The sequence below is a fragment of the Haliaeetus leucocephalus genome, unplaced genomic scaffold (genome assembly GCF_000737465.1).
Source record: "Haliaeetus leucocephalus isolate CR32 unplaced genomic scaffold, Haliaeetus_leucocephalus-4.0 Scaffold646, whole genome shotgun sequence".
NCBI classification, from domain to species: Eukaryota; Metazoa; Chordata; class Aves; order Accipitriformes; family Accipitridae; genus Haliaeetus; species Haliaeetus leucocephalus.
In genome coordinates, this window is record NW_010973082.1 from 4523117 (window position 1) to 4546974 (window position 23858).

The 23858-nt window shown below is 43.4% G+C and overlaps 2 protein-coding genes across 4 annotated transcripts in view; both read left to right on the plus strand.

Moving 5' to 3' along the window:
- The window catches only part of COIL (coilin), a 7126-nt gene extending 1040 nt beyond the window's left edge, over positions 1 to 6086 (plus strand). The window contains exons 4-9 of the mRNA XM_010578746.1: positions 537 to 1731; positions 2073 to 2159; positions 3807 to 3854; positions 4463 to 4538; positions 5284 to 5372; positions 5888 to 6086. Of these exons, the coding sequence (XP_010577048.1) occupies positions 537 to 1731; positions 2073 to 2159; positions 3807 to 3854; positions 4463 to 4538; positions 5284 to 5372; positions 5888 to 5977 (1585 nt within the window). The 3' untranslated portion in view covers positions 5978 to 6086. The remainder of the gene's footprint in view (positions 1 to 536; positions 1732 to 2072; positions 2160 to 3806; positions 3855 to 4462; positions 4539 to 5283; positions 5373 to 5887) is intronic.
- Positions 6087 to 10471: 4385 nt separating this feature from the next.
- On the plus strand, positions 10472 to 20804 carry TRIM25 (tripartite motif containing 25). 3 transcript variants are annotated; one of them, XM_010578660.1, is made up of 9 exons: positions 10472 to 11171; positions 12284 to 12379; positions 13309 to 13542; positions 14061 to 14217; positions 14844 to 14927; positions 15337 to 15402; positions 16091 to 16117; positions 16484 to 16579; positions 17285 to 20804. In XM_010578660.1, the coding sequence occupies exons 1-9, from the start codon at positions 10551 to 10553 to the stop codon at positions 17815 to 17817; spliced, it is 1914 nt and encodes a 637-aa protein (XP_010576962.1). In that variant the 5' UTR covers positions 10472 to 10550; the 3' UTR covers positions 17818 to 20804. The 3 variants fall into 3 exon arrangements, with proteins under 3 accessions (XP_010576962.1, XP_010576963.1, XP_010576964.1); XM_010578661.1 differs by lacking the exon at positions 16091 to 16117; XM_010578662.1 differs by lacking the exons at positions 15337 to 15402; positions 16091 to 16117.
- Positions 20805 to 23858: the final 3054 nt, after the last annotated feature.

Here is a 23858-nt window from a genome sequence, read left to right on the forward strand (position 1 = left end):
GCCCCCCCCCCCCCCCGCCAGCCGCGGGACAGGGACGGGGCCTGGCCGTGCCTTCCCCGGGGAACCGGAGAGCCCTCGGGCCCTTCCCGCGGCTGCCGGTAGCCCAACGGCTCTCTTGGAGTGGGGGGGAAAGCGGGCAGCGTTCCCCAAACCCGCGGTGCCTGAGAAACCGCAGGGTGTCTGAAGGGGGCTGGAGAGAGCCAAGGGGTTGGGAGTCTCCTCAGGTACGGAAGGAGAGGGCTGCCTCCATCCCTGGTGCTCCCGCCACCTGCCCTGAGCTCCCGCACCGCCTGAGGGGGCCTTTTCAAAAAGACCTTGCAGCACCCGAGCCCTCGGGTGACGGCTCAGGCTGTGAGCCTTGGTTTAGGATAGCAACCCGTGCTCTGGAGACTGCTTTCAGGTGTATTTCAATTTCCTCGGGTTCCTTCTCAACAGGTGGAGCATCCCCGCTCCCAAAAGACAACCTCACCTGAGCTGCTAACAAAGAAAGGTGTTAATTATGCTCAACAGTGGCTTTTGTTTGGTTTGTTTGACAGAGTGAAATTGGAAGAGGTAGTCGCAGATGATTATGAAGAGGTAGATGATGGCTTCTCTTGTACACCAAAAGAAGACAAAAAAAGGCATCGACAAAAGCAGGAAGAGGAAGAATTCTCTAGAAATGAAGAAGACAGGCATAAAAGGGAAAAGAAAAAGAATAGACATAATCCTGAGTATTCCTCTTGTAGGGAAGAGACCTCTGTAGATATTCGTGACTGTCAAAAAAGGTACAAGAAAAGAAAAAGAAAGGAAGAAGTTAGTGGAAGAAATAGACTCACAGAAGGTAAGGAAGAGAGCTCTACTGACCAGTCTAAAAAGCTTAAAAAAATGCAGAGGGAGAAGCATTTGGCGGCAGAAAAGAAGGATGAAAAGCAGACAAAGGCCCCTGCAGCAAAGATGGCTTTAGAACAGGCAAACGAGAGCATTTCTCTAAATTCTTATAAAAATAACACCAAAAAAATCACAACACAGTCCAGAAAAAAGAGGGTGGGATCTTCAGATTCCTCCAGCACGTCATCTGACAGTGACAGCAGTGAATTAAATGTAAAGCAGAATAAATCTTCCCATAAACCTGTAGTGGCAACGTTTCCCAAAGACAAATCCCAGGCTGCTGCAAATTCTGATGTGAAAACTGTTGTTTCTAATAAAGTGACTGTAAAGTCTAATGCTGAAAATTCCATTAAGACTGCAATTAGTAAAAATGCTAAAAAATCCCAGTCTTCTAGTTCAGATTCTGACTCAAGTACGGAGGATGAGAAAGTGGCAACAGCACAAGACAGTACTGCAAAGGAAAAGTTACTGCCTAACAGTGCGGCAGCTGTGAAAACCAGTACCACCAAGGCTCCCAAAGCAAAGACCTCCTCTTCAGAGTCTGATAGTTCAGATTCAGAAACACTTGTTATTAAAAAACCCACAGCAAGTGCTGGACTGAGTAATTCCATAGTAAGAAACTGTACTAAACAGTTACCAACTAGTACTCAAGGACCACTTGCCAGCGCAGGTCGTGGAAGGGGGCGTGGAACAGGAGAGGATAACTTCTGGAGAGGACCTAGGGGCCGTGGGTTTCGTGGGATGATGAGGGGCCAAGGCCGTGGGAGAGGAGCAAACCCTGGCTTCTTCTATAACTACAGCAGTGAAGGCCAGAAACAGAGGCAGTTAAATGAAGCTGCGACAAACACTTCTGCTCTTGTCCAGGTGAGTGACTTATGCAGTCATAGGTCGCCTTTCTCTTGCAGCTTTAACTATACAAAAAATGTATAGGATGAGAGTAATTCGTAAACGCGGAAATAGATTAGTAGGATAAAGGTGTAGATCTTAACTTAGTAAATCTGATACTTACTGTATTTCTCTTTAACAGCCTGAGGAAGTGTTTATGAAACAATATTTAAGTGATTGTATAATATATCTCAAAACAAAGTGCTTGGATACATACCTTACTCTTCTCAGAACTTCTTACACTCTGTACAGCATACACATTGTCTTCTGTTTTTATTAATACGGTAATTAAATCAATAGGTTTACTGTTTGTTTCACAGAATCCTGTGGAGGTCCCCAAGAGAGACTATAGTGTGTTACCTCTTCTAGCTGCTCCACCACAAGTCGGAGAAAGAATTGCCTTTAAGGTAAAGAACTTGTGAAATACTGAATGTTAGTGGGCTAAAATTGTTTCATTCGGGCCACTGTAAGCTTTGCAAGACACGCTACAGATAGCGTAGTCCTGACAATAAAAAGCTTACGCTGCAGAACTTATTTTACATTGTTCTGGGACCGTTATCCTAGAAGTATAAGAGTTAGGAAGTAGTCTTCATCCTACTTATTTGTTCTTTTTGAAAAATTTTGTTTTAAACTTAAGCAAATGGTTCAGCACACGTCTTGTGTCTAAGGTTTGTAGGCATCTCTGAAAGCATTCACTCCTTTCTTGCTGTCTTTCTAACCTAATAGTTTCCCATACAACAGAAACTTATGGTTTCTATTGTTGGCTCTAAAAAATTCTTCTGTTGTGAAGTCTGACTTTGATGTTTATAACGGTTTGGACCATGTGCATAAGTTAAATGCATTTCTTTAGACCTCTGTCATGGTTTAACCCCAGCCAGCAACTAAGTACCACGCAGCTGCTTGCTCACTACCCCCCTCAGCTGGATAGGGGAGAGAATCAGGAAAAAAAAAAAAAAAAAGTAAAACTCCTGGGTTGAGATAAGAACAGTTTAATAGAACAGAAAAGAAGAAACTAATAATGATAACAACAATAATAATAAAAGGATTGGAATATACAAGTGATGCACAATGCAATTGTTTACAACCCACTGACCAACGGCCAGTTAGTTCCTGAGCAGCGATCCCTCCCAGCCCCACTCCCCTCAGTTTATATACTAGACATGACATGGCATGGTATGGAATAGCCCTTTGGCCAGTTGGGGTGAGCTGTCCTGGCTGTGTCCCCTCCCAACTGCTTGTGCCCCTCCAGCCTTCTTGCTGGCTGGGCACGAGAAGCTGAAAAATCCTTGACTTTAGACTAAACATTACTTAGCAACAACTGAAAACATCAGTGTGTTATCAACATTCTTCTCACACCAAACATAGCACTGTACCAGCTACTATGAAGACAAATTAACTTTATCCCAGATGAAACCAGGACAACTTCCTATATTTGTATAACACAAAGAAATGTCTCCAGTGTTATTTCAGTGTGAATTTCCATGTACGTTTGTACAATGAGACTCTTAGCTACTGTACAAGTTAGTTCACAAATAATAGAATTTTCTGGTTGCACCTTCACAAAGTCTCTCTCTCTACCATGGGCATATTTTCAAGATTTACATTTAAATAAGAATGCCAGAAAGAAGCATGTTACCCCTCTCTTTCCAACATGCAAGGCAAGTCAGCATTAAAATTAGATGCTATAAAAAGAAAAAAAAATCTCTTACGTTGTTATTTCTCTCTACAGCATTTCTACAATATTATTGCAAATCTTACCATACAAATAATTACACTTCACTGCAAAATAAAAAAGTAAATGAAAGTTAAATCACTGCGGTTGAGGAGACACGGATCCATTTCCCTAATTGCCTCTCACAGCCTGACCTGAACAGAAGTCCTTTGGAGCAGCGAGTCCGGGAAGACTACCTGGGACTGTGATTGGCATCATGATCCAGGAGTGGGAGACTTGGTTCTTGCACTCTCCGCTTGCTGAAGAAACCATGTCTGGGTATAGGTGACATCATCAGGGGTCAGGAAAAGTTGTAATTTGTTATTTGTATTTCTTCCAACAGCGCTTGGAATTAACTGAAAATTACACTCCTGAAGTTTCAGACTATAAGGTACTGTTTTTCTTTCCTCCCTTAATTCACTCACAAAACTATTGTAGATGAGGTAAGGCTTAAATATTTTGAGGTTGTGCAGTATTTTTCTTCTCGTCCAGTTGACTCCGCAGGCTATTCCTGATGCAGGAGTAAGAATGAAAACTCTAGAACCCAAAACTAATTGAAAATTTGAAAGGTGTAGCAGTTATTTAAAAAAACCTGCAAGCATTATTAATGATCATTAATATTTTAGAGATGACAAAAAATGCAGACCTTCAAGTAGAAAAATTTAGCTGCATTCAAGTCTACTGTTGTTTGAAGTCAAGGCAAGTTCTTGAAACATGCAAATAAAATTTTGTAGCTACTTCAAATAACTTGGTTTCTGGATAAGTACTGATTTAAATTACAAGGACGGTGACAATTAATATCTTTGGTTTATTGATGCCAGTAACTGCAGATTGCTGAGCTTTAATACTTTGCAGATTTTATACATAGAGATAGAAAAAATTGACAGACAGATATACTTCCTCTAACTGTGATCAAGTACCACAGTGATTGTAAATACAGTATACTTATCCAGTGCTGAAGTATATCTTATCTGATTCTTTTCTTGTTCCTTTATGAAGGAGGGGAAAATAATCAGTTGGAATGCTGATAAAAAACAGATCGAGCTTGAGATCCTTTCGTCATCAGCAGGACAACGTACGTACCCTGGGACACTAAATGCTTGTTGTCACGTGTGTCACTTGGAAAACAGCTAGTCCAAGGCACACTGCATGGTTCAGGAGTATTTCCGGTTTCCTGGGGTTCTTTCTCAACACACCCTTCCCCTCCTCGCTCCCTTGCCAAAAAGTCTATTTAAATGGAGTTTTAACAGTTTCTAGTTGTATTGAAGATGCTCATGGGTATTTACAAAATGAAATTTGTCCTGTCAGTATGAGCAGTCAGTAACTCCTCTCTACTGTGGTTTCATTTCCTGAAAGAATTAAAATCATTATGTGGAATTACAGAGAAAATTTTAGGTCATAATGCCGCTCTTTGCGACGTCAGTGAAGCCACTGTCTGCAGTGGGTGTGGAACTGAGTCCCTGCAGTGACAAGGTACACTTCAGAGACCTAGAACTATGAATGTTTTTGAAACTAAAACTGCAGTTGCCATTTAAGCCAGGATTAATGAATCATCATCATATGAGCATTTTTCTCAAATTTAGACAGCATATTGTTGATTAACTTTATCCAATATGACAATATGCATGAAAATTACCTTAATTTTGGTGTGTTGTATTCAGGTCTACTTCAGATTTTTTTGTTACAGTTATAAACTCAAACACCCAACTCAGAAAACCGCAAAACCAACCAACAAAACACCTGGTTTTGATTAGCTTTCTAGGTATGGTAAACATTTAGACTTTTTTGTTTATAGTTAATGGAGTTGTTTGTTTTTTAAGTTGCTAAGGAGCCAGGGAAATTCGATCTGGTTTACCAGTCTGCAGATGGAGCAGAACTGATAGAGTACGCTGTTCCTCAGGATACAAAGGTATGTGGGTGTCCTGTTTTGAAGCCTGTTAAAAGTTTTGCATAGCTGATGCATGCCCTGCTTTATGACTCCGTTCATCTTGGTGAGATTACCTTTATAATAATGCATCTGATTAAAATAAATGGAAGGAAAAATAATTGTTCCTTTCTAGCAAGAATGTGCATGATTACAAGATAAGAATGACTTCTTGTGTGATTTAATTAACTAGGTTCAAAAACAGTCATCAAACTAACTTTCTGGTTTGGCTAATAGAATAAGCACTATAATGTCTAGGTAGAGTATCTGTTCTTACAAGTTTGTTCATTTCATGCACTGTTTTTCTTACCTGCGTCTTTCCTTACCCAGGATGTCAGGCAGGTTGAGGTTCATCAAGAGGATTGATGAATCAGAGGAAGGATCTGTGATCTTTGTTCAGTACTGCTGCTGTTCAAGTCTAGACAAAGCATAATGTAGGAGAAATTGCATCTGCCTGTGTAGCTTGTACATGCTAAGTATTGTCTGTATTTTGTTTTCAGATAACTGAAAGTTGGGATGCACTGATAGAGCCAAGACTGATTGTTGAGCCTTCAGTTAACGGATCCAGCATTGAAAACGGAACAATCTAAGATGTGAACAAATGTAAATAATTGTACGGACTTGTTTTGTGAAATGCTGCCTTCTAGTTCTGAGGGCAGCAGATGCACTGGTGGATATTTTTAATAAATGGTTTTAAAAAGAAACTATGCCAAAAGAAAAACACTTTTTTCTTAGGATATGTTTTTATGTCAGTCTTTAATATAGATCTGTTGGGTTTTTTTTTTCTTAATAGAAGCTTAATAACAATTTTTATATCCTACTGCTGCAAGCTGCAGCACTGAAACGGTTTGATCAAAAAGGTAAAATACAACCTTGTTACTGTCAGTAACTCCATTTGAATGTCTGGGTTTGGCCAGAGCCGTATAACTGCCATACAGAGGTAGCTTGCTGTAAGGATAATTAAAAACAACATTTAAAAATGAAATATAAATATTATTGATGTGCACATCTCTTCCTCTACAGCTGCAGAGCATGATACAAATACCATGACCTTGCAATTATTTACAGCGTTCACCTGAACATGCCAAGAAAAACTTGTGGATTTCAAGCTCCTGTAATTTTGAGGGGCAGATAAATAGTAGTGGTAACTGTCAACTTTGCCTAGAACTAGTGGAATAGAACATGAATCCCTGGCAAAATTGTGTCCCAGTGCGTTAATCTGCGTAGGCTCTGAAAACCTGTGGCAATGCACTTCACTGACATCTCTGCTAATGATTAGCACTGAGGTAACACCTTGTACCCACGTAGTACTTGCATCTTGGCAAATCTTACAATTTAAGATAATCCCTGTCTGTCCTGGGTAGTTGATTCTTAAACAGAAGATGTGAAAAAAAGCCCTAGAAAACTGTACATTGTGGTTTAGCTAACATGTAGTCTGATTAGTGCATGATTACATTAAAATATTGCACACCTTTGCATTATTGCTATTAAAATGTCTTTGTGAAGGAATCATTTTAATAGGAGTAAGACTAATTTGTGTATTGCAGTTCTCTTTAGTTGCCATTATTTTATGTTAGAATTTGTTTTTTAGAGAAATGGACAGTTAGTCATGTGTGGATATTCTTGCAAACTGGACAAAAAGAAAATTCCAGACTCTCTAGCACAGTCATGCTGAGACAGTTGCAATTAATAGAAAGATTTTTTTTCTAAAGGAAATAAATTTTGAATTATGAAATTGCAAGAGCTAAATGCAAGTATTTCACAGCATTTTAGAGCAGGATTCACCTCTTGTTCCATTGCCGACAATGCCTACTGGCTACAAATTAAATAGATGCAGAGTCCCTCTGACTGTGGTGAAGGGATGATGGTTGAAAACAACTACACCCTAGAGAGAGGATGTTTTGTAGATAAAATCTTGAGTTTTATTTATACATTGTTACCAACTTTGGGTGAAACTACTACTGTCTCGATGCACAATTTAAATCGAGGAACTGCAGTCTGACAGAGCTGCCTGCCCTCCCTGTCACACCCACATGCCTTCTCTTGACAGAGCCACGCGCCAGGTTCCTCATACCTGGGGAGCCGGGGCAGGGCTGGGGCAATAAATGGGCGAGAAACGCGGAACAGGACAGAATGTCCACGTGAATCCCGGAGGGAGCTGGTGATGCTCTGAACAAACCCTTATTGCTTGCTTTCTGTCCCTAGAGTCTTGGGGTCTCTTGCAAGCCCCTTTGCTGAGGCAGCCCCAGCTGTCAGTTATGGGGGCTCCTTGCCACCCTCGTCTATGCAATTTAGCATTATGGGTTTGTTTAAAAATTCTGTTGAAGTTTTTTGGCAAATTGTAGTCTCATGACTCAAAATGTGAGGATATGTTTGAGCTAGCAAGCTAGTCAAACACAGGCACAACAACGCTATAGCCTACAGACACGAGCACCTGCAGCGAGAGGCTGGCAGCCAGAAGCTGCTGAACAGATACTAAAGACCTGAAAGTTTGTTGCTGTGACTACAGACCTTGCAAAAATACATGGAGTCAGTGTCAGCTCTTTAGGAATCTGGGGTTATTTATAATTTTGAGGGGAAAATCATACCTACTTAAACCACTTTGAATATTAAATCCAAAAAAGTCAAAGAGTATCGGAACACCCGTCTTGATGTTTGCTTAAGCCACACCTACATGAGGAACAATTTATTCTGCTGTGCTTCTAACTTCCTGCTCAGACTCTGAGTGGCGCTTTGAATCTGTGATATCTGGGCAAAGGGTTAGATTTAGTTCGGAATCACATGAAGGAATTCTCAAGTAACTGCAAGGAAGCAAAGAGGGTAGTAACTTCAGTAGCTATTTAAATGGTAAAATTCTTCAGTAATTTTTAACGTTAAACTTTATTTTTTAGACAACAGAATTTCAAGCCCTCTTTGACAATGGAGACCTTAAATTGCTCATCTGAACTCTGAGCATCCTGTGTTCTGCTCCAGAAGCAAAAGCTACAATTGTGAGAGTATATATTTCCCCTTTCTATTTGCGTACCTTTGTCTGCATCAGTAGACACCAGATGAGTGCTGCAGAAAATGCAGTGAAGCTGCTGAGCCTTTGAAAGATGATGGTGGTTAGTTCAGATAAGTCTAGGGAAAAGTGCTTCGTTCACCTATAGAAAAATAAGAAACAAACATTAACGGCTGCTCTTTGTTCCCGTCTCTGGTAACACACTGTCCTGGTTTCAGCCAGGATAGAGTTAATTGTCTTCCTAGTAGCTGGTACAGTGCCATGTTTTTGAGCTAGGTATGAGAAGAATGTTGATAACACACTGATGTTTTCAGTTGTTGCTAAGTAATGTTTAGTCTAAAGTCAAGGATTTTTCAGCTTCTCGTGCCCAGCCAGCAAGAAGGCTGGAGGGGCACAAGCAGTTGGGAGGGGACACAGCCAGGACAGCTGACCCCAACTGACCCAAGGGATATTCCAGACCATGTGACGTCATGCCCAGTATATAAACTGGGGTGAGGGGTGGCCGCTTGGGGACTCACTGGGTGTCGATCGGTGGGTGGTGAGCAATTGCACTGTGCATCATTTGTGTATTCCAATCCTTTTATTATTACTGCTGTCATTTTATTAGTGTTATCATTAGTTTCTTCTTTTCTGTTCTATTAAACCGTTCTTATCTCAACCCACGAGTTTTACTTCTTTTCCCAATTTTCTCCCCCATCCCACTGGTGGGGGGGAGGGGGAAGTGAGTGAGCGGCCGCGTGGTGCTTAGTTGCTGGCTGGGGTTAAACCATGACACACAGAGCACAGCTCTGTAAGGTTGTTCCTTTGCAGTCACTGTCAACCACCACCTCTCAGGTACGCTCAGGTGTTTGCATCCCCTCTGACAGCGGTTATGAAGTCCTGATCTGCATATCCCAACAGCGCTGTAAATAAGCAGAGCCATGCCCATCTCCTAGAAACTCTTCCACCCTCAAGCAGATTACACACTTGATCCCTGAACTTTCGCTCCCCTCCGTCAAAGCCACGGCAGCTCTGAACGCCTCCTGTTGTCCTTTCTGCACCATTTTACTAAGCAGAGAATCAGAGCCCATGTGACATGACCCCTCTGTAGTTCGTCCTGAAGGAGTATTATGAGACTGGAGCAGATTATTGATGCAGGTAGAAGTCAATATTATCTGTGTAATGTAGATTTACAACGACCGTTTGGATTTAATTTAGTCTTCCAAAATAACTGGCTAGGAATTTCTTTCAAAGCACTAATTATAACAGACAAACCACTATTGCCTCTTTCGAGTGCTTTATACGATTCCTGAACGTTTTTGGAAGTCTCTGAGGACTAATGGTGACACAGAAACCCCACAATTGCTTGCCAATACTTTTTAAACGATGTTAAAAAGACCATCAGCAGTTGCCCACACTACATGTCCTTTGGCCACTGGAAAGGCAGTTGAGAGCAGACAGCTGCTGCTGCTGCAGACCACCAGGCTCTGTTTAAATTCTTGGGGGGGGGGGTGTCACAGATTTGTGCCGGGCTGCTCCGTTTCACCCATGCTGTCAGTGCCAGCGGAGAAGTACAGAGGGCACCGAGGAAGTCCCTGGGACAGACACCAGCAGAGAGGGCAGAGGAGGAGGCAGGAGGAGGCCACTGGAAGAATCTGGAGTCAGGTTAAAGAGGAACAGTTGCGCACGCTGCTATTCAGCATCCACCGTTTCTGCTAGAAACAGCAATTATTCAACAGTTAGACCGAGGAAAAAAGAAGACAATTTGAGGAAGCGTCATCTGTTGAGACGATTTCCGCATTCACAGCGCCGTGACCGTCATGCTTTATAAACCCCGGGATCCACAACAGCTGATGGGATCTCCCCCAGCCAGGTTAACGGCAGCGCGGAGGGAAGCAGCCGGCTGAGCTCACCCCGCCTCCCCGGGGGAAGGCGGCCCCGGGGTGCCGGCGGGGGGGAGGAAGAAGGCGGCCGGTCCCGGTCGCGGTCCCGGTCCCGGTCCCGGTCGCGGTCCCGGCGGGCAGAGGCGGGAGCGAGGCCGGGTCGGGTCGGCCCCGGGGGCGGTGGGGTTTGCGGAGCTGCCGCCCCGCCCGCGGGGGCGGGGACGGGGCGCGTAGATTCCCGGAAAGCCGCGGCCCCAGTTTCGTTTCTGGAGCTTCGGGACAGCGGCAGCCCGGGGAGGGATGGCGGGGCTGGCCCCGTCGCCGTCGGAGCCGGGCCTTCTGGCCCTGGAGGAGGAACTGACCTGCTCCATCTGCCTCTGCCTCTTCAGCAGCCCCGTGACGGTTCCCTGCGGGCACAACTTCTGCTCCTCCTGCCTGGAGCTCTGCTGGGCCGGGCTGTCGGCCAACTTCAGCTGCCCGCAGTGCCGGGCCACCTTCGCGGGTCGCCCGAAGCTGCAGAAGAACACGGTGCTCTGCCGGGTGGTGGAGCAGCTCCGGGGCCGCGCCGGGCTTGGGGCGGCGGAGGAAGAGGAGGAGGAGGATGAAGCGGCGGGGCGCGGGGCGCAGGCAGCCCAAATCTGCTGCGACAGCTGCCTGCAGGCGCCGGCCGTGCAGACCTGCCTGACCTGCACCGCCTCCTTCTGCTCCGAGCACCTGCGGCCGCACCGGGACAGCCCTGCCTTCCGCGACCACCAGCTCTGCCCGCCCCTGCGCGACCTGAAGCAGCGCAAGTGCCCGCAGCACAACAAGCTCTTCGAGTTCTTCTGCGACCAGCACGGCACCTGCATCTGCTCCCTCTGCCTCCTCGGGCACAAGCTGTGTGCCACCAGCCCGCTGCAGGTGGCCAAAGCCAACGCCCAGGTGAGAGGGTGGGGGGCACCCCGGAGCTCCCCTTCGCTCCCCTTTCCCGGGGCCTGGTGGGTGGCTGGGCGCTGGGGTCGTGGGCTGTGGAGCACCAGGGGGGAGGCCGGAGCGAGACTTGCGCCGTGAGTCTCCTGCCTGGCCTCGGCGAACCCTCACCCGCCCTCCACCGCGCGTCTTCGGAGTCATTCCTTGCGTTTTCCTCCCCTCCCCGAGACGGTGCTCCAAGGGTTCGGGAAGGCACTCTCATGGAGTCGATTGCCAGCTCCTGGCTTGGGCTGGGCTGACCGGCGAGGCCCCCGCCTCGGTGGGTGTCACCTGCAACCCCGAGCCTCCTCTGCCGCTCACTGTACGGGGTCCGCTGCGTGGCCTTACCGCAGGCTGACCGAGGGCCTGTAGACAGACGTTGCTCTCTGGGTGTTCTTAAGAAGCAAAGAATTCTAAAAGTAGCCTAGGGAGACCTCTAGCACATAGATAAAAGCCAGGAGGAGGTTCTCCACAGGGTGGAAAGGAAGGAAACATGGCCTTCGTATCTTAGAGCGCAGCTGAAAAGCAGAGGGTAGGAGAGTAAAGCATACTTGAAAAGTTCAGATGGCCAAACTCCCATCTGTTCCGTGAGTGTGTATGCTGCTTACCCTCAGAAGTCTGCCCTGATTTAGCTTAGCAGCATCGTGAACTAAAGGAATACGTAAGTCACATCTGAGCAATAAAAGTCTCAATTAAAATGAGAGGGGCGATCACTAGCATTAACCTAATGCCCAAAGTCCAACCTGAGAGCTAACGTAAAGTCTATTCTTAGCACTGGGACTGCTGTGCTGATGAAAGCACTCGGTTGTTATCAAGAGAGTGAGTCAACAGCGTGCATCTTGCTGTTGGGAGAGGTGGAGCTGCTGGGAGGGTGCCAGCTCCACAAGCCACACGTGTGCAGGAGAGTACTTTTACATCCTATAAGGTTTAAGGACCAGTAGGTTTTAAACCAATAGTACTAAATGCTTGCAATGGTTATTTAAAGCTTTCTGTAAATACGGTTCTTACTCTGGTAAGCATGACCTGACTGAGAGCAGATATGGCAAATGCTTCTCTGAAATACTTTCTGATCTCTTCTATCGAAGTTGGCGCTGAAGAAGAGACTCGTGGAGCTGCATAATCAGAGTGAAAGAGCTACTCAGGCGATGAACACTGTGAAAACAAATCAAAGCCGAGCTGCTGTAAGTGGGTAACTCTGTTCAAAATGCTGTCAGGTTGCTTGGCATACGCTGGCCACTGCGTGTTGTTGATGCTTGTACTCTTGCGACAACGGCTGTAGTATTGAGATTGCATTGGCAGGAGAAAATGTTATTGGGAAGGAACAGAAAAGAGGCATTTTGGCAGAGCCAGGCAGCTCCGTGGGAGGTGGGAGTAAACCAGCCATGGTGTAAGGGCTTTATACGCACACGTGCAGACAGACCTGGCTCGTAACGGGGCTCAAACCCATCCTTTCCTATTGTACCAGAAAGCAGGTGTCCATGCAGCCCAAGCTAGAGGATTAGTGAGCTGTAACGGCTGCACCACTGCAGAAATTTGGGATGGCTCTTCCCCATAAATTCCCACAACTAATCCTTGCTCTTAGCTGATGGCCGGGGTTGCTGTTTGTGCTGATGGCTGGATGAGGTACGTCTCCCTTGTGCCATCCTTTCTGAACTGAGTGGTAGAGACCAAGAAACTGAAAAGCTGCCAGCGTAGCACTTCTGTGCTCCTCTGGAACATCTCTTGGAGGACCAGGAATAACTTTGTATTAACCAGAGATGCCACATCTCGGAGGCAGAAACAGCTACAGCCATGTGCGTAGGTGTGCAGTGTCCGAGCTCATGGCGGCACAGCCCCATCCCAGTGCTGGTAACTGCGAGATGGCATGGCTGGCCTGGCCTCTGCCCGGCAGCCACCACAGCAGGGGTCTGAAGACCAAGAATTGTCCTGATTCCCTGGGAGTAAATGAATTTTCTTTCCAAACTACATAGAAATACATAGCTTTTCTATTGCCTGTTTCAACTAAGTGAAGCCTACGTGTTCCTCAAAGGCTTTCTCGTAGTAGTAAGCAGTACTTTGCCCACAAACTGTTCTTTTGAAACCGGTGTCTGTCTGTTCTTGTCTGCTCCAGGAGACAGCTTCCGAAAAGAAAGATTTGATCAAAAATGAGTTTTTAGAAATTAAAGTTTTAATTGAAGAAAAAGAAACTCAATCCTTGAAAGCAATTGCAGATGAAGAAAAAAGAGTTAGCAATAAGTTTGATTATATTTACGGTGTTCTGGGAAGTAAGAAGAAGGAAATTAAGTCTCTCAGAGATCAGATTGAGATGGCACTGACTGAAGGTGATGACATTCTGTTTTTGAAGGTAATATGTCCTTTAAATGCGAATCCAATTCTTCGTGTTTCTAGAATGCAGAATCAGAAAAACCTGCTATGGTAGTCCTGCTCTCCAGACACTGTCAGTCAAATGGTAATGCAGTCGTGTGCAAGAACCTGCTATAAAAGGATGTACTGATAAGTACACAAGTATCAATGAAAGAGTGCTGAAATGAAGTGGTGTCTGGTAACTCCCCTCAATTCAGCTGCTACCTCTGCCGCAAGCAGAGGGGCCAGTGGGTGAGAGGACTCATCTCTGTGAGGCGTTGCGGCTCTGTGCTGTGATGCCGTCTAGCAGATCTTTCTCGCTGCTTCAAATAACAGTTGAGAATTAATGCGTGTGGGTTGCTGCTGATTTTTGCCATAGGTTGTGTCGGACTGTAGCCTTTGCTCCTCTGAATTTGAGATGAATGCACAAACCCCACCCCATTTAAAGTAACATGGTTGTATTTTTCTATGTCTGCTACACAAGGTGGTCTGCATGAGATCTTCCATTTGTCATTTCAGAGAGCAGCAGCACTGCAACAAACACCAACAAAAGACGCTTTTGTTCCTTTAATTGAAATGGACCAAAACTTGCTACATTCCACTTACCAGTCTGCCGTTAACCTTAAAGACATTGTGAAACTTTCAGTAATTCAGTGTAGGGAGAAAAGAGTGGAAGGTACTGTATCACTGGAGAATTGGCATTTTCTACCTTGGCTTTGAGCTCAAATGAGGGATCTTCCCCCTCCAATCCAAATATCTTTTAAAAAAAATAGTGCAGCAAATACAGTTGTATAATATAAATCATGTCTTCCAACTTCTGCGTTCCTCCATTTCCACACAAAAATGCTAGTCTGGGCTAAACTATGAGAAAAAACGTGCCAGTGTCTCTTCACTTTTATCTGTTCTTGGATAAGCTGATGAGTATCATCATACTATGCCCTTCTGGCACAGCTCAGCCTTTATTCCTTACAGTAATTCATGTTTTTATTATGTAGCAGGGTTGGATGCAGTTAGGATGTGGATTTGAGGGGAGAGGTAAAATGCTTTAGAGTGATAGGACTATGGTTACCCACCTGTAAAGGTGCTGATCATGTAAGTGTTGTAGAACAAAGCTCTACTTACTGTGTCAAGCAGAAGTATCTTTTGGACTGCAGCATGGCTATCTTCTATGCAGTTTCCATCTCTGTCGAGTATCACTTAAGTTCTATTCACATAACTGAAAAATAAGATTGAAAAATGTCCTTGCTAAAGCATTACTGTTCCTGGCAATACAAACCATAATGTAAAATATTGCTGTTGCAGCAAAACAAACACCTGGGAAAACTAAGACCCCTCCTGCAGCTTCTTCAAACAGAACCTTTGTTGGAAAAAAGCCTCCAGGACCACGTAAGTACTAAAGAACATCATCCCCTCCTAACTATGCTTTTACCATTAACTAAGAATTCAAGCAGTTACCCAAGAGCGGTTTGCTCTAGCAGTGATGCAGTGATTATCTGTAGTGAGCACTTTGGCATGGGAAAGGGAGGGTGTTTGGGGCTATTGAGTGATGGATGCCTTGTGAGCTGTAAAGCAGCAAACTGCACAGATAGAATGGTGCGTTAGCCTCAGTGTGCGCCTGTAGTGGTGTCAACGCAGGCTGTAAAGCAAAGCAGAGCCTCTCCCCACTCTGGTTCTTGCAGGTGTTTTTTTCATTTGTACTAAACATCTGTTGGCTTATTTGATGGATTTGTATGTATTCAGTCCTGCTTATCAGCTGTTCATGTTCTGTTTTTTTTTTCTCACCCGCCCTGCCAAGAGCATACCCACAAAGAGAAAACCTTTCACCAGGCTCAAGCAACTTTGCAGGTGGAGGCAGATACCAGTAAGTGGTGATTAACAGCAGCCTTACTCGGACATTTTGCTAGCCACACCTTGCCTACAGTCTAAGGCTGAGGTGACAGAGACAGTCTTTATGGCACGTTATACTGGGGCCTTTCAGTGTTGTTTTGTCCAAATGCCAGTATTAATGCGGCACTCTAGCCTGTCTGGAAGATCTTCCGTATTCTCTTTTTGAAATAAATCCAAGTGTTAAGAAACTAATACTGTTATTTCCACTGGGCTCTTGACACGTGGTCCTTTCCATTCACAAGTCCTGAGTGTGGAGCACTCAGTGGGGTCTGTTGGGGATGCTGGAGTTTAATGGACTCGTAGCTCCTGTTGCTGCACTAGAAGTTCTGTTGTAAAAAGAAAAGGAATAGTCTACGTGCCTCATGGGAACAGGCTTATTACCACTTGCCCTAATATGCTGCATCCTGGAGTAGAGATGAAGCTCCTTCCAGGCTTATGACCCTGTGAATTAGGAAGCAAATAGTAGGTTGTGCTTCATGTATAGCTTTCCAATATGGGTGTGTTTGTATATGGCTTCAACATGCTGGACTGTCAGCTTAAACTACTGCTGCAGCTTCAGAAGAGCCATGATGATGGTGTTACAGCTGGCATAGTGTATCAGTGGCTTTGCAGTCTCAGTAGAACTCACAGTTAACTTTATTTTTTTTCCCCCCCGCCTCCAGAGGAGAAAAAGAAACCTGTTAAAGTTGGTGAGTCCAAACTTTCAGCATACTTATTCTAATTTTCATTGACTGCTCTTAAAATTATAAGTAGATGGTCACTAGTGTTGGTGCATTAAGCAAAAGTTCACCTCTTGCTCTGAGAAGGCTCTTACTAGTCACTGTGAGAGTGATCAAGCACAGAAAGAGGTTGCCTAGAGACAACAGGGGATTTTCAAAACTTGACAAGACAGTGAGCAACCTGAGCTAATATTGAAGTTAGCCCTGCGTGGAGCAGGAGGCTAAACCAGATAACCTCTAGAGGTCCACTCCAACCTGAATGTGTCTGTGATGGTGTGTTAAGCATGCAGGGTTTCTTCCCAACTGGCCAAACTCTCTTTTCTTCTGTTGACACAGCACCAACCATGGGAACACTAAATGCTGCAGCTGTCGTTTCAACTAAAGAACTTATTGACAGCTTTCTGAAGAAATCCAGAGAGGAGCTTTTGCAGTGTAAGACACCCAATGTTACATTACTTAAAGATGAACTTTCTGCACTTACTGCACTGGTCTTATGTGCCCTCTGTAGTTATTTGACAAAAATACTTTTGAGGGGTTTTAGTTAGCTTAGTAGGTTATCAACTGGTTGTTACAAATGAAGGAAACTTTTGGAGGAAAAGGAGGCAGGAGGTTTCCAAGTGGTTCTTTTGCCAGATGAATCAAATTTATCTTTGGTATTCATGTATCTTTACAAAGGTAAATGGAGTTTTCTCAGTAATGACTTTGATTTCCCCCAAAATGACTGCATTTAGGGTAGCCTAGAAATATGATGTAATGCACTGGATTTTAATTTGAAATGAAATGCAGGCTTTTATGCAAGCCCATGATGGCTTGCTTAAGATGCTATACCAGATGGTATACAATATGGTATACTTTTTGTTGCCAGATAGGCAATCCCCAATGCCAGCATATATTTGGGTGGGGAAGGAATCCCATAGGGATGCAGGAAGGAAGGAAACTTGTCCTCCATTTGCCTGCTGTGTAACACAGAGCTGCAGTTGAACCCAGCAGCTATTACTGTGGCCCTAAGAACTGTCTGTGCTGTGGAGGAGAGCAGAGCAGGGAGATAAACACGCATAGGAACAAGCGCCTAGGCAAGACAGTATAAATAAAAGTGCTTTGCTCTTCAGGACCTTCAAACGATTCATGTCATTGCAGATGCTGCTAACATCACGCTGGATTACAATACAGCTCATAACAAAGTGGTTCTGTCTGAGAGATACACCAGGATGTCTGTCTCGGACATCCCCCAGAATTATAACCACCACCCTCAGCGCTTCATCGATTGTTTCCAAGTGCTGGGGTTCCAGTGCTTCAAAAGAGGCATCCACTACTGGGAAGTGGAACTGCAGCAGAACAACTTCTGTGGCATTGGCATCTGCTATGGCAGCATGGACCGGCAGGGGCCAGAGAGCCGCCTGGGGAGGAACAGCAGTTCTTGGTGTATTGAGTGGTTTAATTCCAAAATATCGTCTTGGCATAATGATGTTGAAAAGTGCTTACCCAATGTGAAGGCTACCAAGATTGGTGTGCTGCTCCACTGCGAGGGAGGGTTTGTGATTTTCATGGCTGTTGGGGAGAAGCATAACTTGATCTATAAATTCAAAGCCCAGTTTACTGAAGCCTTGTACCCTGCCTTCTGGTTATTTTCTAGTGGCACTGTTCTCTCTCTCTGCCAAATGAAACAGTAAGGTCTTGTATCTTAACTTAGTTTGCCTAAGTACTTGCATGCAGATAATCAGTCCTGCAGCAACTCTTTGTATGTCTTAGTCTAAGAAGTCTCGAAGATTGAGATGAAAATTATTAACTCTTTTAAGCTGTTTGGGATATCTGCTGATTCTTTGGTCTGAATTGCTAAAGCCTTGAGATAGTGATTTAGTAAAACATTGATGATGGTAAAAACTACAATGAAAAGTTTTGCAGAGACCTTGATTGTCCTTCTAAAAGCAAAGTTATGATATGAACCATTGTTAAATGTCTTCGGGAGCTGCTGTGGCTTCTGTAGTTTGCTGTAAAGGATGCCCAGAATTAATTTTCAGGTCTAAATGTGTTTCACAGGTAGCAATAACCACTTTGAGAGTGAAACAGGAAGAATTCTGTGACAAATTCAGGTTCCAGGCTTTGAGGTAGGTCTCAGTGTTGCCTTTTTCTCTATACATGGACCGTTATCCAGTCAGGATTTGCGATACACGTGTTCTCAGTATATGACTCCATGAGATAGTACAGAATGAACTATTAAAATCAGTAAGTTCAGGTCTTATGACGCTAAGTTATAAAACCCAATATGACAAATCCCATCAGAATGGAAATGCAGAGACTTTTAGCATTGATGGATAAGAAATGGTGTCAGAATCACCAGGAAATAAACTACATTGACTCAGAGACTGGCAATACACCAGAGAGTCTTCAGGAAGACATCCTGCACAGCAGTAGTGTGCACCCTGTAATAATATAGTTTGTGGGCTGAAGCATTCTGTCTCATGTTCTGACCCAGAACATACTTCACATCACACTGAAGGCTCTTCAGTGGTTTTTTATGTGCTGAGTTGTTCAGGGAGTGCATTTTTGGCTTGCATAGGGAGCATAAATGTGCTGTTCACTTAAAGCAGGGTCTCCTGTCATAAAGCTTTTCCTCTTTGTGAGGCAGGATATTCTCTGCTGGTGTATCTTTAGTTGTTCAGGTGGTAGAAACTGGATTTCCTACATGTTATTGGGACTCTGATTTGAGGAGTCTCAAGACACTGTGCACAGTACCTAGAAAATGCTGTTTCTCTGCGTGAAGGCTGTGGGCAGACAGGTGAGTCTTTTGAAACATGCGGGGAATTAGCTCAAAGGAGAATATACATCCATTCCCACTGGGATGGATTTTTAATTCTCTTGGTCTTCTTTGCTTTGGGTTGTGGTATGTTTTCAGAAGTCCTCGCCATGCACAGAGGAATCTGTACTTCTGCATTTCTTACAACTTTAAAACAAACAGTAGGCAATCAAGGTATTTGGATCTCATAGTTATTGGGCCTGTATCTTGTTGATGCCTCTGGACTTGCTACGCTAGCTCTTGCTTCTTGTGGTAGCCCGTGAAGAACAGGGAAGCTCACACAAGAGACTTCCTGGACTTGGATTTGTAAAACTCCCCCTTATGGGAGTTGGTGAAATAAAACACAAAGCTACAGCTGGCAGCTTGGAAGGGAAGTGCTAGAAGGCTCAAAAGAACCTCTGTGACTACATTTCACGTTAGCCAAAGTGCTTTAGAGAAAGACTTGCAGGAATTCAGGCTTGGTGTCTCTATTTTTACTTGGTTTGTAAACTCTTAGTACTTTGTCAAGGATAGCTTATGTCTGATAAGATGCTTCAATTTCTTTGGCCAGAATAGCATATGGAATCAATGGTAGACCTAAAAGTGCCATGGCTGTCTTTGGAGTAGTTGTACTATCTCAAGGGTGCCACCTTTCCAAAGCACAGTCAGCACTAAAACTACCAAACTAAGCAGAACACTTCAAAAGGTGCAGAAGGGGGCTGTGTCCTGCTAGGAGCCACCAATGAATGCAAAGCTTTTTTTCTGCACTTCCAGTTTTTCAGCAGTGAGGGACAAGAGCAATTTCCTCTGAGAAATCCTGTCCCTTTAGCTGCTTGGCTGTGCCACAGGGCTGCAGATCCACTCAGCAGGGTGCTGAAGGGGTACTCTGTCCCCTTGTTCATGGGGGAAAAAGTGCTCTGGTGGTTTGTGCAGTGGAGAAAGTCCATGTTTTCTATCGCTTACTTCTTGACTTTAAAAGGGTGTTAATATTAACCTCCAAGTCTATGGGCTTCTTTAGCCATTGTCTGGAGTGATACTCAAGCAAAGTAAAGAAGAGCTCTTATTGTACCATGTTGGACAAGGCTGGATTCTTTAAATGTGACATTGGTGTATGACCAACAGTATATAACACATTAGGTGTTCTGGATTACCACAGGCAGTGAAACAAATACTCCTGATTCTCTTTTTTGGTTGTTTTCTTTTGTGCTATGAATGACTAGAAATGATAGAATGAGTTTCTGTTGATTTGGAATGAAGTGAGAAATGTGTAACTGAATTGCTCCACTTGTCAAAACTTACTTTAGTTAGCTTCAGATATCTTGGATATATTGAAACATTGGGGTGATACTAGTTACAGCATGATAAAAGATGGTTCAAAAGCCTCTTCAGCACAACTGAAGTGTTTTTACTTAGCCAGTAACTATCAGAGCTGTACTGGTTTTAAACAAAATGTAGATACGAGCATGTGGTTTAACTACACTTCTCTTTTTAATACTATAAAGAACCCAACTTATCCAGTCTAGAAAAAAGACTAATTCTGGTGTTAATAAAGTCATGAGGGTGTGGAATGATTTGCATATTAATGTACAAGTGCCTACTGAAAATACATTAATCAGTTTAAGTTTAAGCCTTTCTTCAGTTAAACACATGAGTAAAATACTGTAATTAGAAAAAGAAATGCTTATGTAATTATAAACCTGTTGATTGTAGTGATATATCAGCCATGTACTTCAATATGTATACTATATGTTATTTCATATAGATGTGTCAGCTAGACGTCCTTGTCAGGGCAATAGACGTAGATTTTATGCCATCTGTTTTATGACTGTGCCTGTAACTGTTTTAGAAGTTGACTGTCATTGATCTTTTCAGCTGTAAGGTGAATTAATTGTGGTATTTTGAATTCAATAAATATTCATGGTAAACCCTAACTCTAAATGTTTTGTTCTGTGCTCAAAGTTGAAGCAAGCACTAAGGAAAGCAGAAAAAAAGATGCTATAGTGTACAAATAACAGGTCTTTTACTGCATAACTGAGTTATACAAGAACTGGGGAAGAAAGAAAAGAAGGAGAGCTGCATAGGCTGTGGTATCCTCTAGACTGTCAAATGCCATCCTAAACTGTCTCTTTCACCTGAGCTATGCACCCTTTACCAGTAATGCTGCATCCTAGCTGAGGATGAGGGGAACTTCCTCTCCAGTAAATGAAACTGGAGACCTTTTCAACTAAGCAAAAACATGGTCATCAGCTGGGGGAAGATGAATGACTAAGGAGTCAGTATGTGCAATGGGATTGCTTAAAAAGCCTTGGGTGATGTCCAGCATCTGCCAGCTTAAGTTATATCTGGAAGCAGCAATAGGTGATGATTCCTAATGTTACTTGGTGAAATGAAACTCAAGGGCATGTGGTTTGCAAGCTGCTGCCTTGCTATATGGCCAGTGGAAAGCAGCTGCACAGGGAGCTGCTCTTGTGTCTCGACAGACTTTTAAAAATTAGCCAAAACAAAGGCACCCATAAAACAAGTTACAAATAGACTTTTCCACTTGAAGTTCTACAGATGAGTTGTTAGGCTGATGAAGGTTTTGGGGAATAAAACCTCCAAAGAGCTCCCAGAGAGTCAGACTGGTATTGCTTGATCAGCAGTGGCAGGTAGTACATAAACTAGAAAAAAAAAAAATCCTCATCTTCACTAGCTACTTGTCCCATGATGTCCCTGGGATTAAGAAGTCAGTTAGGTCTGCCAAAGAAAGACAAATAGATATTTTGAGGCTGCGTAAACTTGACTGTGACTGCAGCGTGGGTCTTCAGCAGGTACTGAAACCCCAGAGAAGTCAGCATGCTCATTACTCATACAAGGTCTGTTTTCTTACTTGCTAATGTAATTTCCCCTTGATTTAACTTTGTGGTCACTTTTTCACAGCAAAAGGAACAATACACTTGGACTCTGAACCATATTCTCTGGGAACATACATAAAAACGTTTATCAGATGTTTCCTAATACTTGTTTCTCTTCCAAAAATAAAACTGTATTTGGCTAGTGTTTAACAGACCATGTTTCTATACCCAGTTCTCTGACTCCCTCCCATCTCTTCCCCCTTCCTAATTCCTTCCCAATTGAGTGGCTGCTACTTCTCCAATAATATGTCAGTTAAAAACATGTCACAGTGTGGTCATTGTATGACTCCTATTCAAAGTTCATGTCATTTAGACTTTCATTGGCAGCTATTTTGTTCCATTAAAAAGTTCAAGACAGCAATTTGTGAATCTTGCTCAGCCAAGAAGAACTGTGGAAAAAAAGGAGTTATTTCAAAAGTCAATTAATTGCAGTCTGTCAGAGTGCTCCTCATTCAGTTTTTTTCCAGGCCTTGTCATGGGCTCACATCTGTCAGCCCTGTGTTTCCCAGGCTGCTATCGGATGCCGTTACATTGAAAATAATGGGTTTATTCACACCATTTATTGGACTTTGTGTGGTAGACACATATGTATATCATTTTACGGTGTAACAATTCAATTTACATAAAATATAGGCAATTATGTGAGTCTGGCCAAAGCACTAAGGGAGGCTGGGAGGATCCACCATTAAAATAATAAAAGCTAATTGAAAAGAGGCAGATAATTTAGGTGAAAATACCATCATGAGCAATTCTTGATCCTGAATTAGTTCAACAGAACGTTAAGGAGGCAAGTTAGTTGTATTTTGTCTGTGTTTGTATTAAACACCTTAATGATTTTCAATGTAAGAAAAGAATTTGTACTTCTTACAGCACCTACATTCCATTTTAAAAATCAATTAGTTCTTGGTGGAGGAAGAAAGGGTTTTTTTGCTTTAGGGTTAGGTTTTTCCCCTAATTCAGAGAGAGTTTCCACATTTGTCTGTAAGGGAATTTTGTGCCCTAGAAGCCTGATCCTGCAAATCCTACTTTTATTCTGCTGACTGCAACAAGGTAATTCATGTAGGGTTGCATTTATATGAAGTTGAATACAAAGTTTTAGATCAGATTATCAGCAACACTTTTTAATTAAGTGTAACAGTTTTTCTTCTGGAGTCAGGAATATTTTCTTGCAAAAGTAAATCTAGGATTCAAGTTAAGCATTCATTTTGCATGAAACTGATACTCAAGCAGTTTGGCTATCCTTAATCTTGGCTCTGTAATAGGTAAGGACGTTACAATTTTGTTGTGACTTCTCAAGTTCATAGTGAAGAGGGCTGTTGCTCTGTAGCACGCTGTAATGATTGGTCTGACAGCAGACCTGGAGCCCCCATATTCCCTGTTGGCCCCTGATTCATTTCAGGTACTTGCCTATGATTGGCAGTGAAAGTATTCCTTTAACTAGTGAGATATTATTTCCCTGAAGATAGAGCAATGGCTTTCTGAAACATTACTAGAATTATATCCTGAAACGAAATTATAAATATGTTAAGTATGACTGTACTGATTACAGGAGCATGAATTACATATCTCTAAACTATTACAGCAGCGTACTGAAACCAAAACTCATCACTTCTTTGAAATGAAGAAAAGCATTTAGAAATACTAGGAATACTCTTAACTCTGACTCTCCATGACTATTTTGGAAGCCTTGCTAGATTTCAACAGAATGAGATCAAGACCATTAAAAAGGGAGAAAAGATAGACTCTTGGTCAAGGACAGAAAAAGAGAAAAAAATTATTCCTCCTCCCATGTTGAAGTTAAGCATTCGAATCTCAGTGCAGAATGAGCTCCTAGGAGAGGTGTTAAAACACGGGCTCTCTCACTGACAGCAGAAGGTATTAAATACTTTAGTCAGCAGCAAAACTCAGCATAAACCCCTGAGTTCAAGACTTCGGTGTGCAGCTCCTGTGCCTTCCCGCTAGAACTCTCAAGATCTCTGAAAGCCAACACTTTGCCTTTTCATACTGTGACGGAAGACCTATCGTTCTACTTTGTTATACAAAG

Excerpts from the sequence above, each read along its gene's own strand:
- TRIM25 (XM_010578660.1), top strand. The coding sequence starts at position 10,551 with ATGGCGGGGCTGGCCCCGTCGCCGTCGGAGCCGGGCCTTCTGGCCCTG. Across the intron at positions 14,218-14,843 it reads TAGGGAGAAAAGAGTGGAAG|CAAAACAAACACCTGGGAAA; the intron begins GTACTGTATCAC and ends TTGCTGTTGCAG. Across the intron at positions 14,928-15,336 it reads AAAAAAGCCTCCAGGACCAC|AGCATACCCACAAAGAGAAA; the intron begins GTAAGTACTAAA and ends CGCCCTGCCAAG.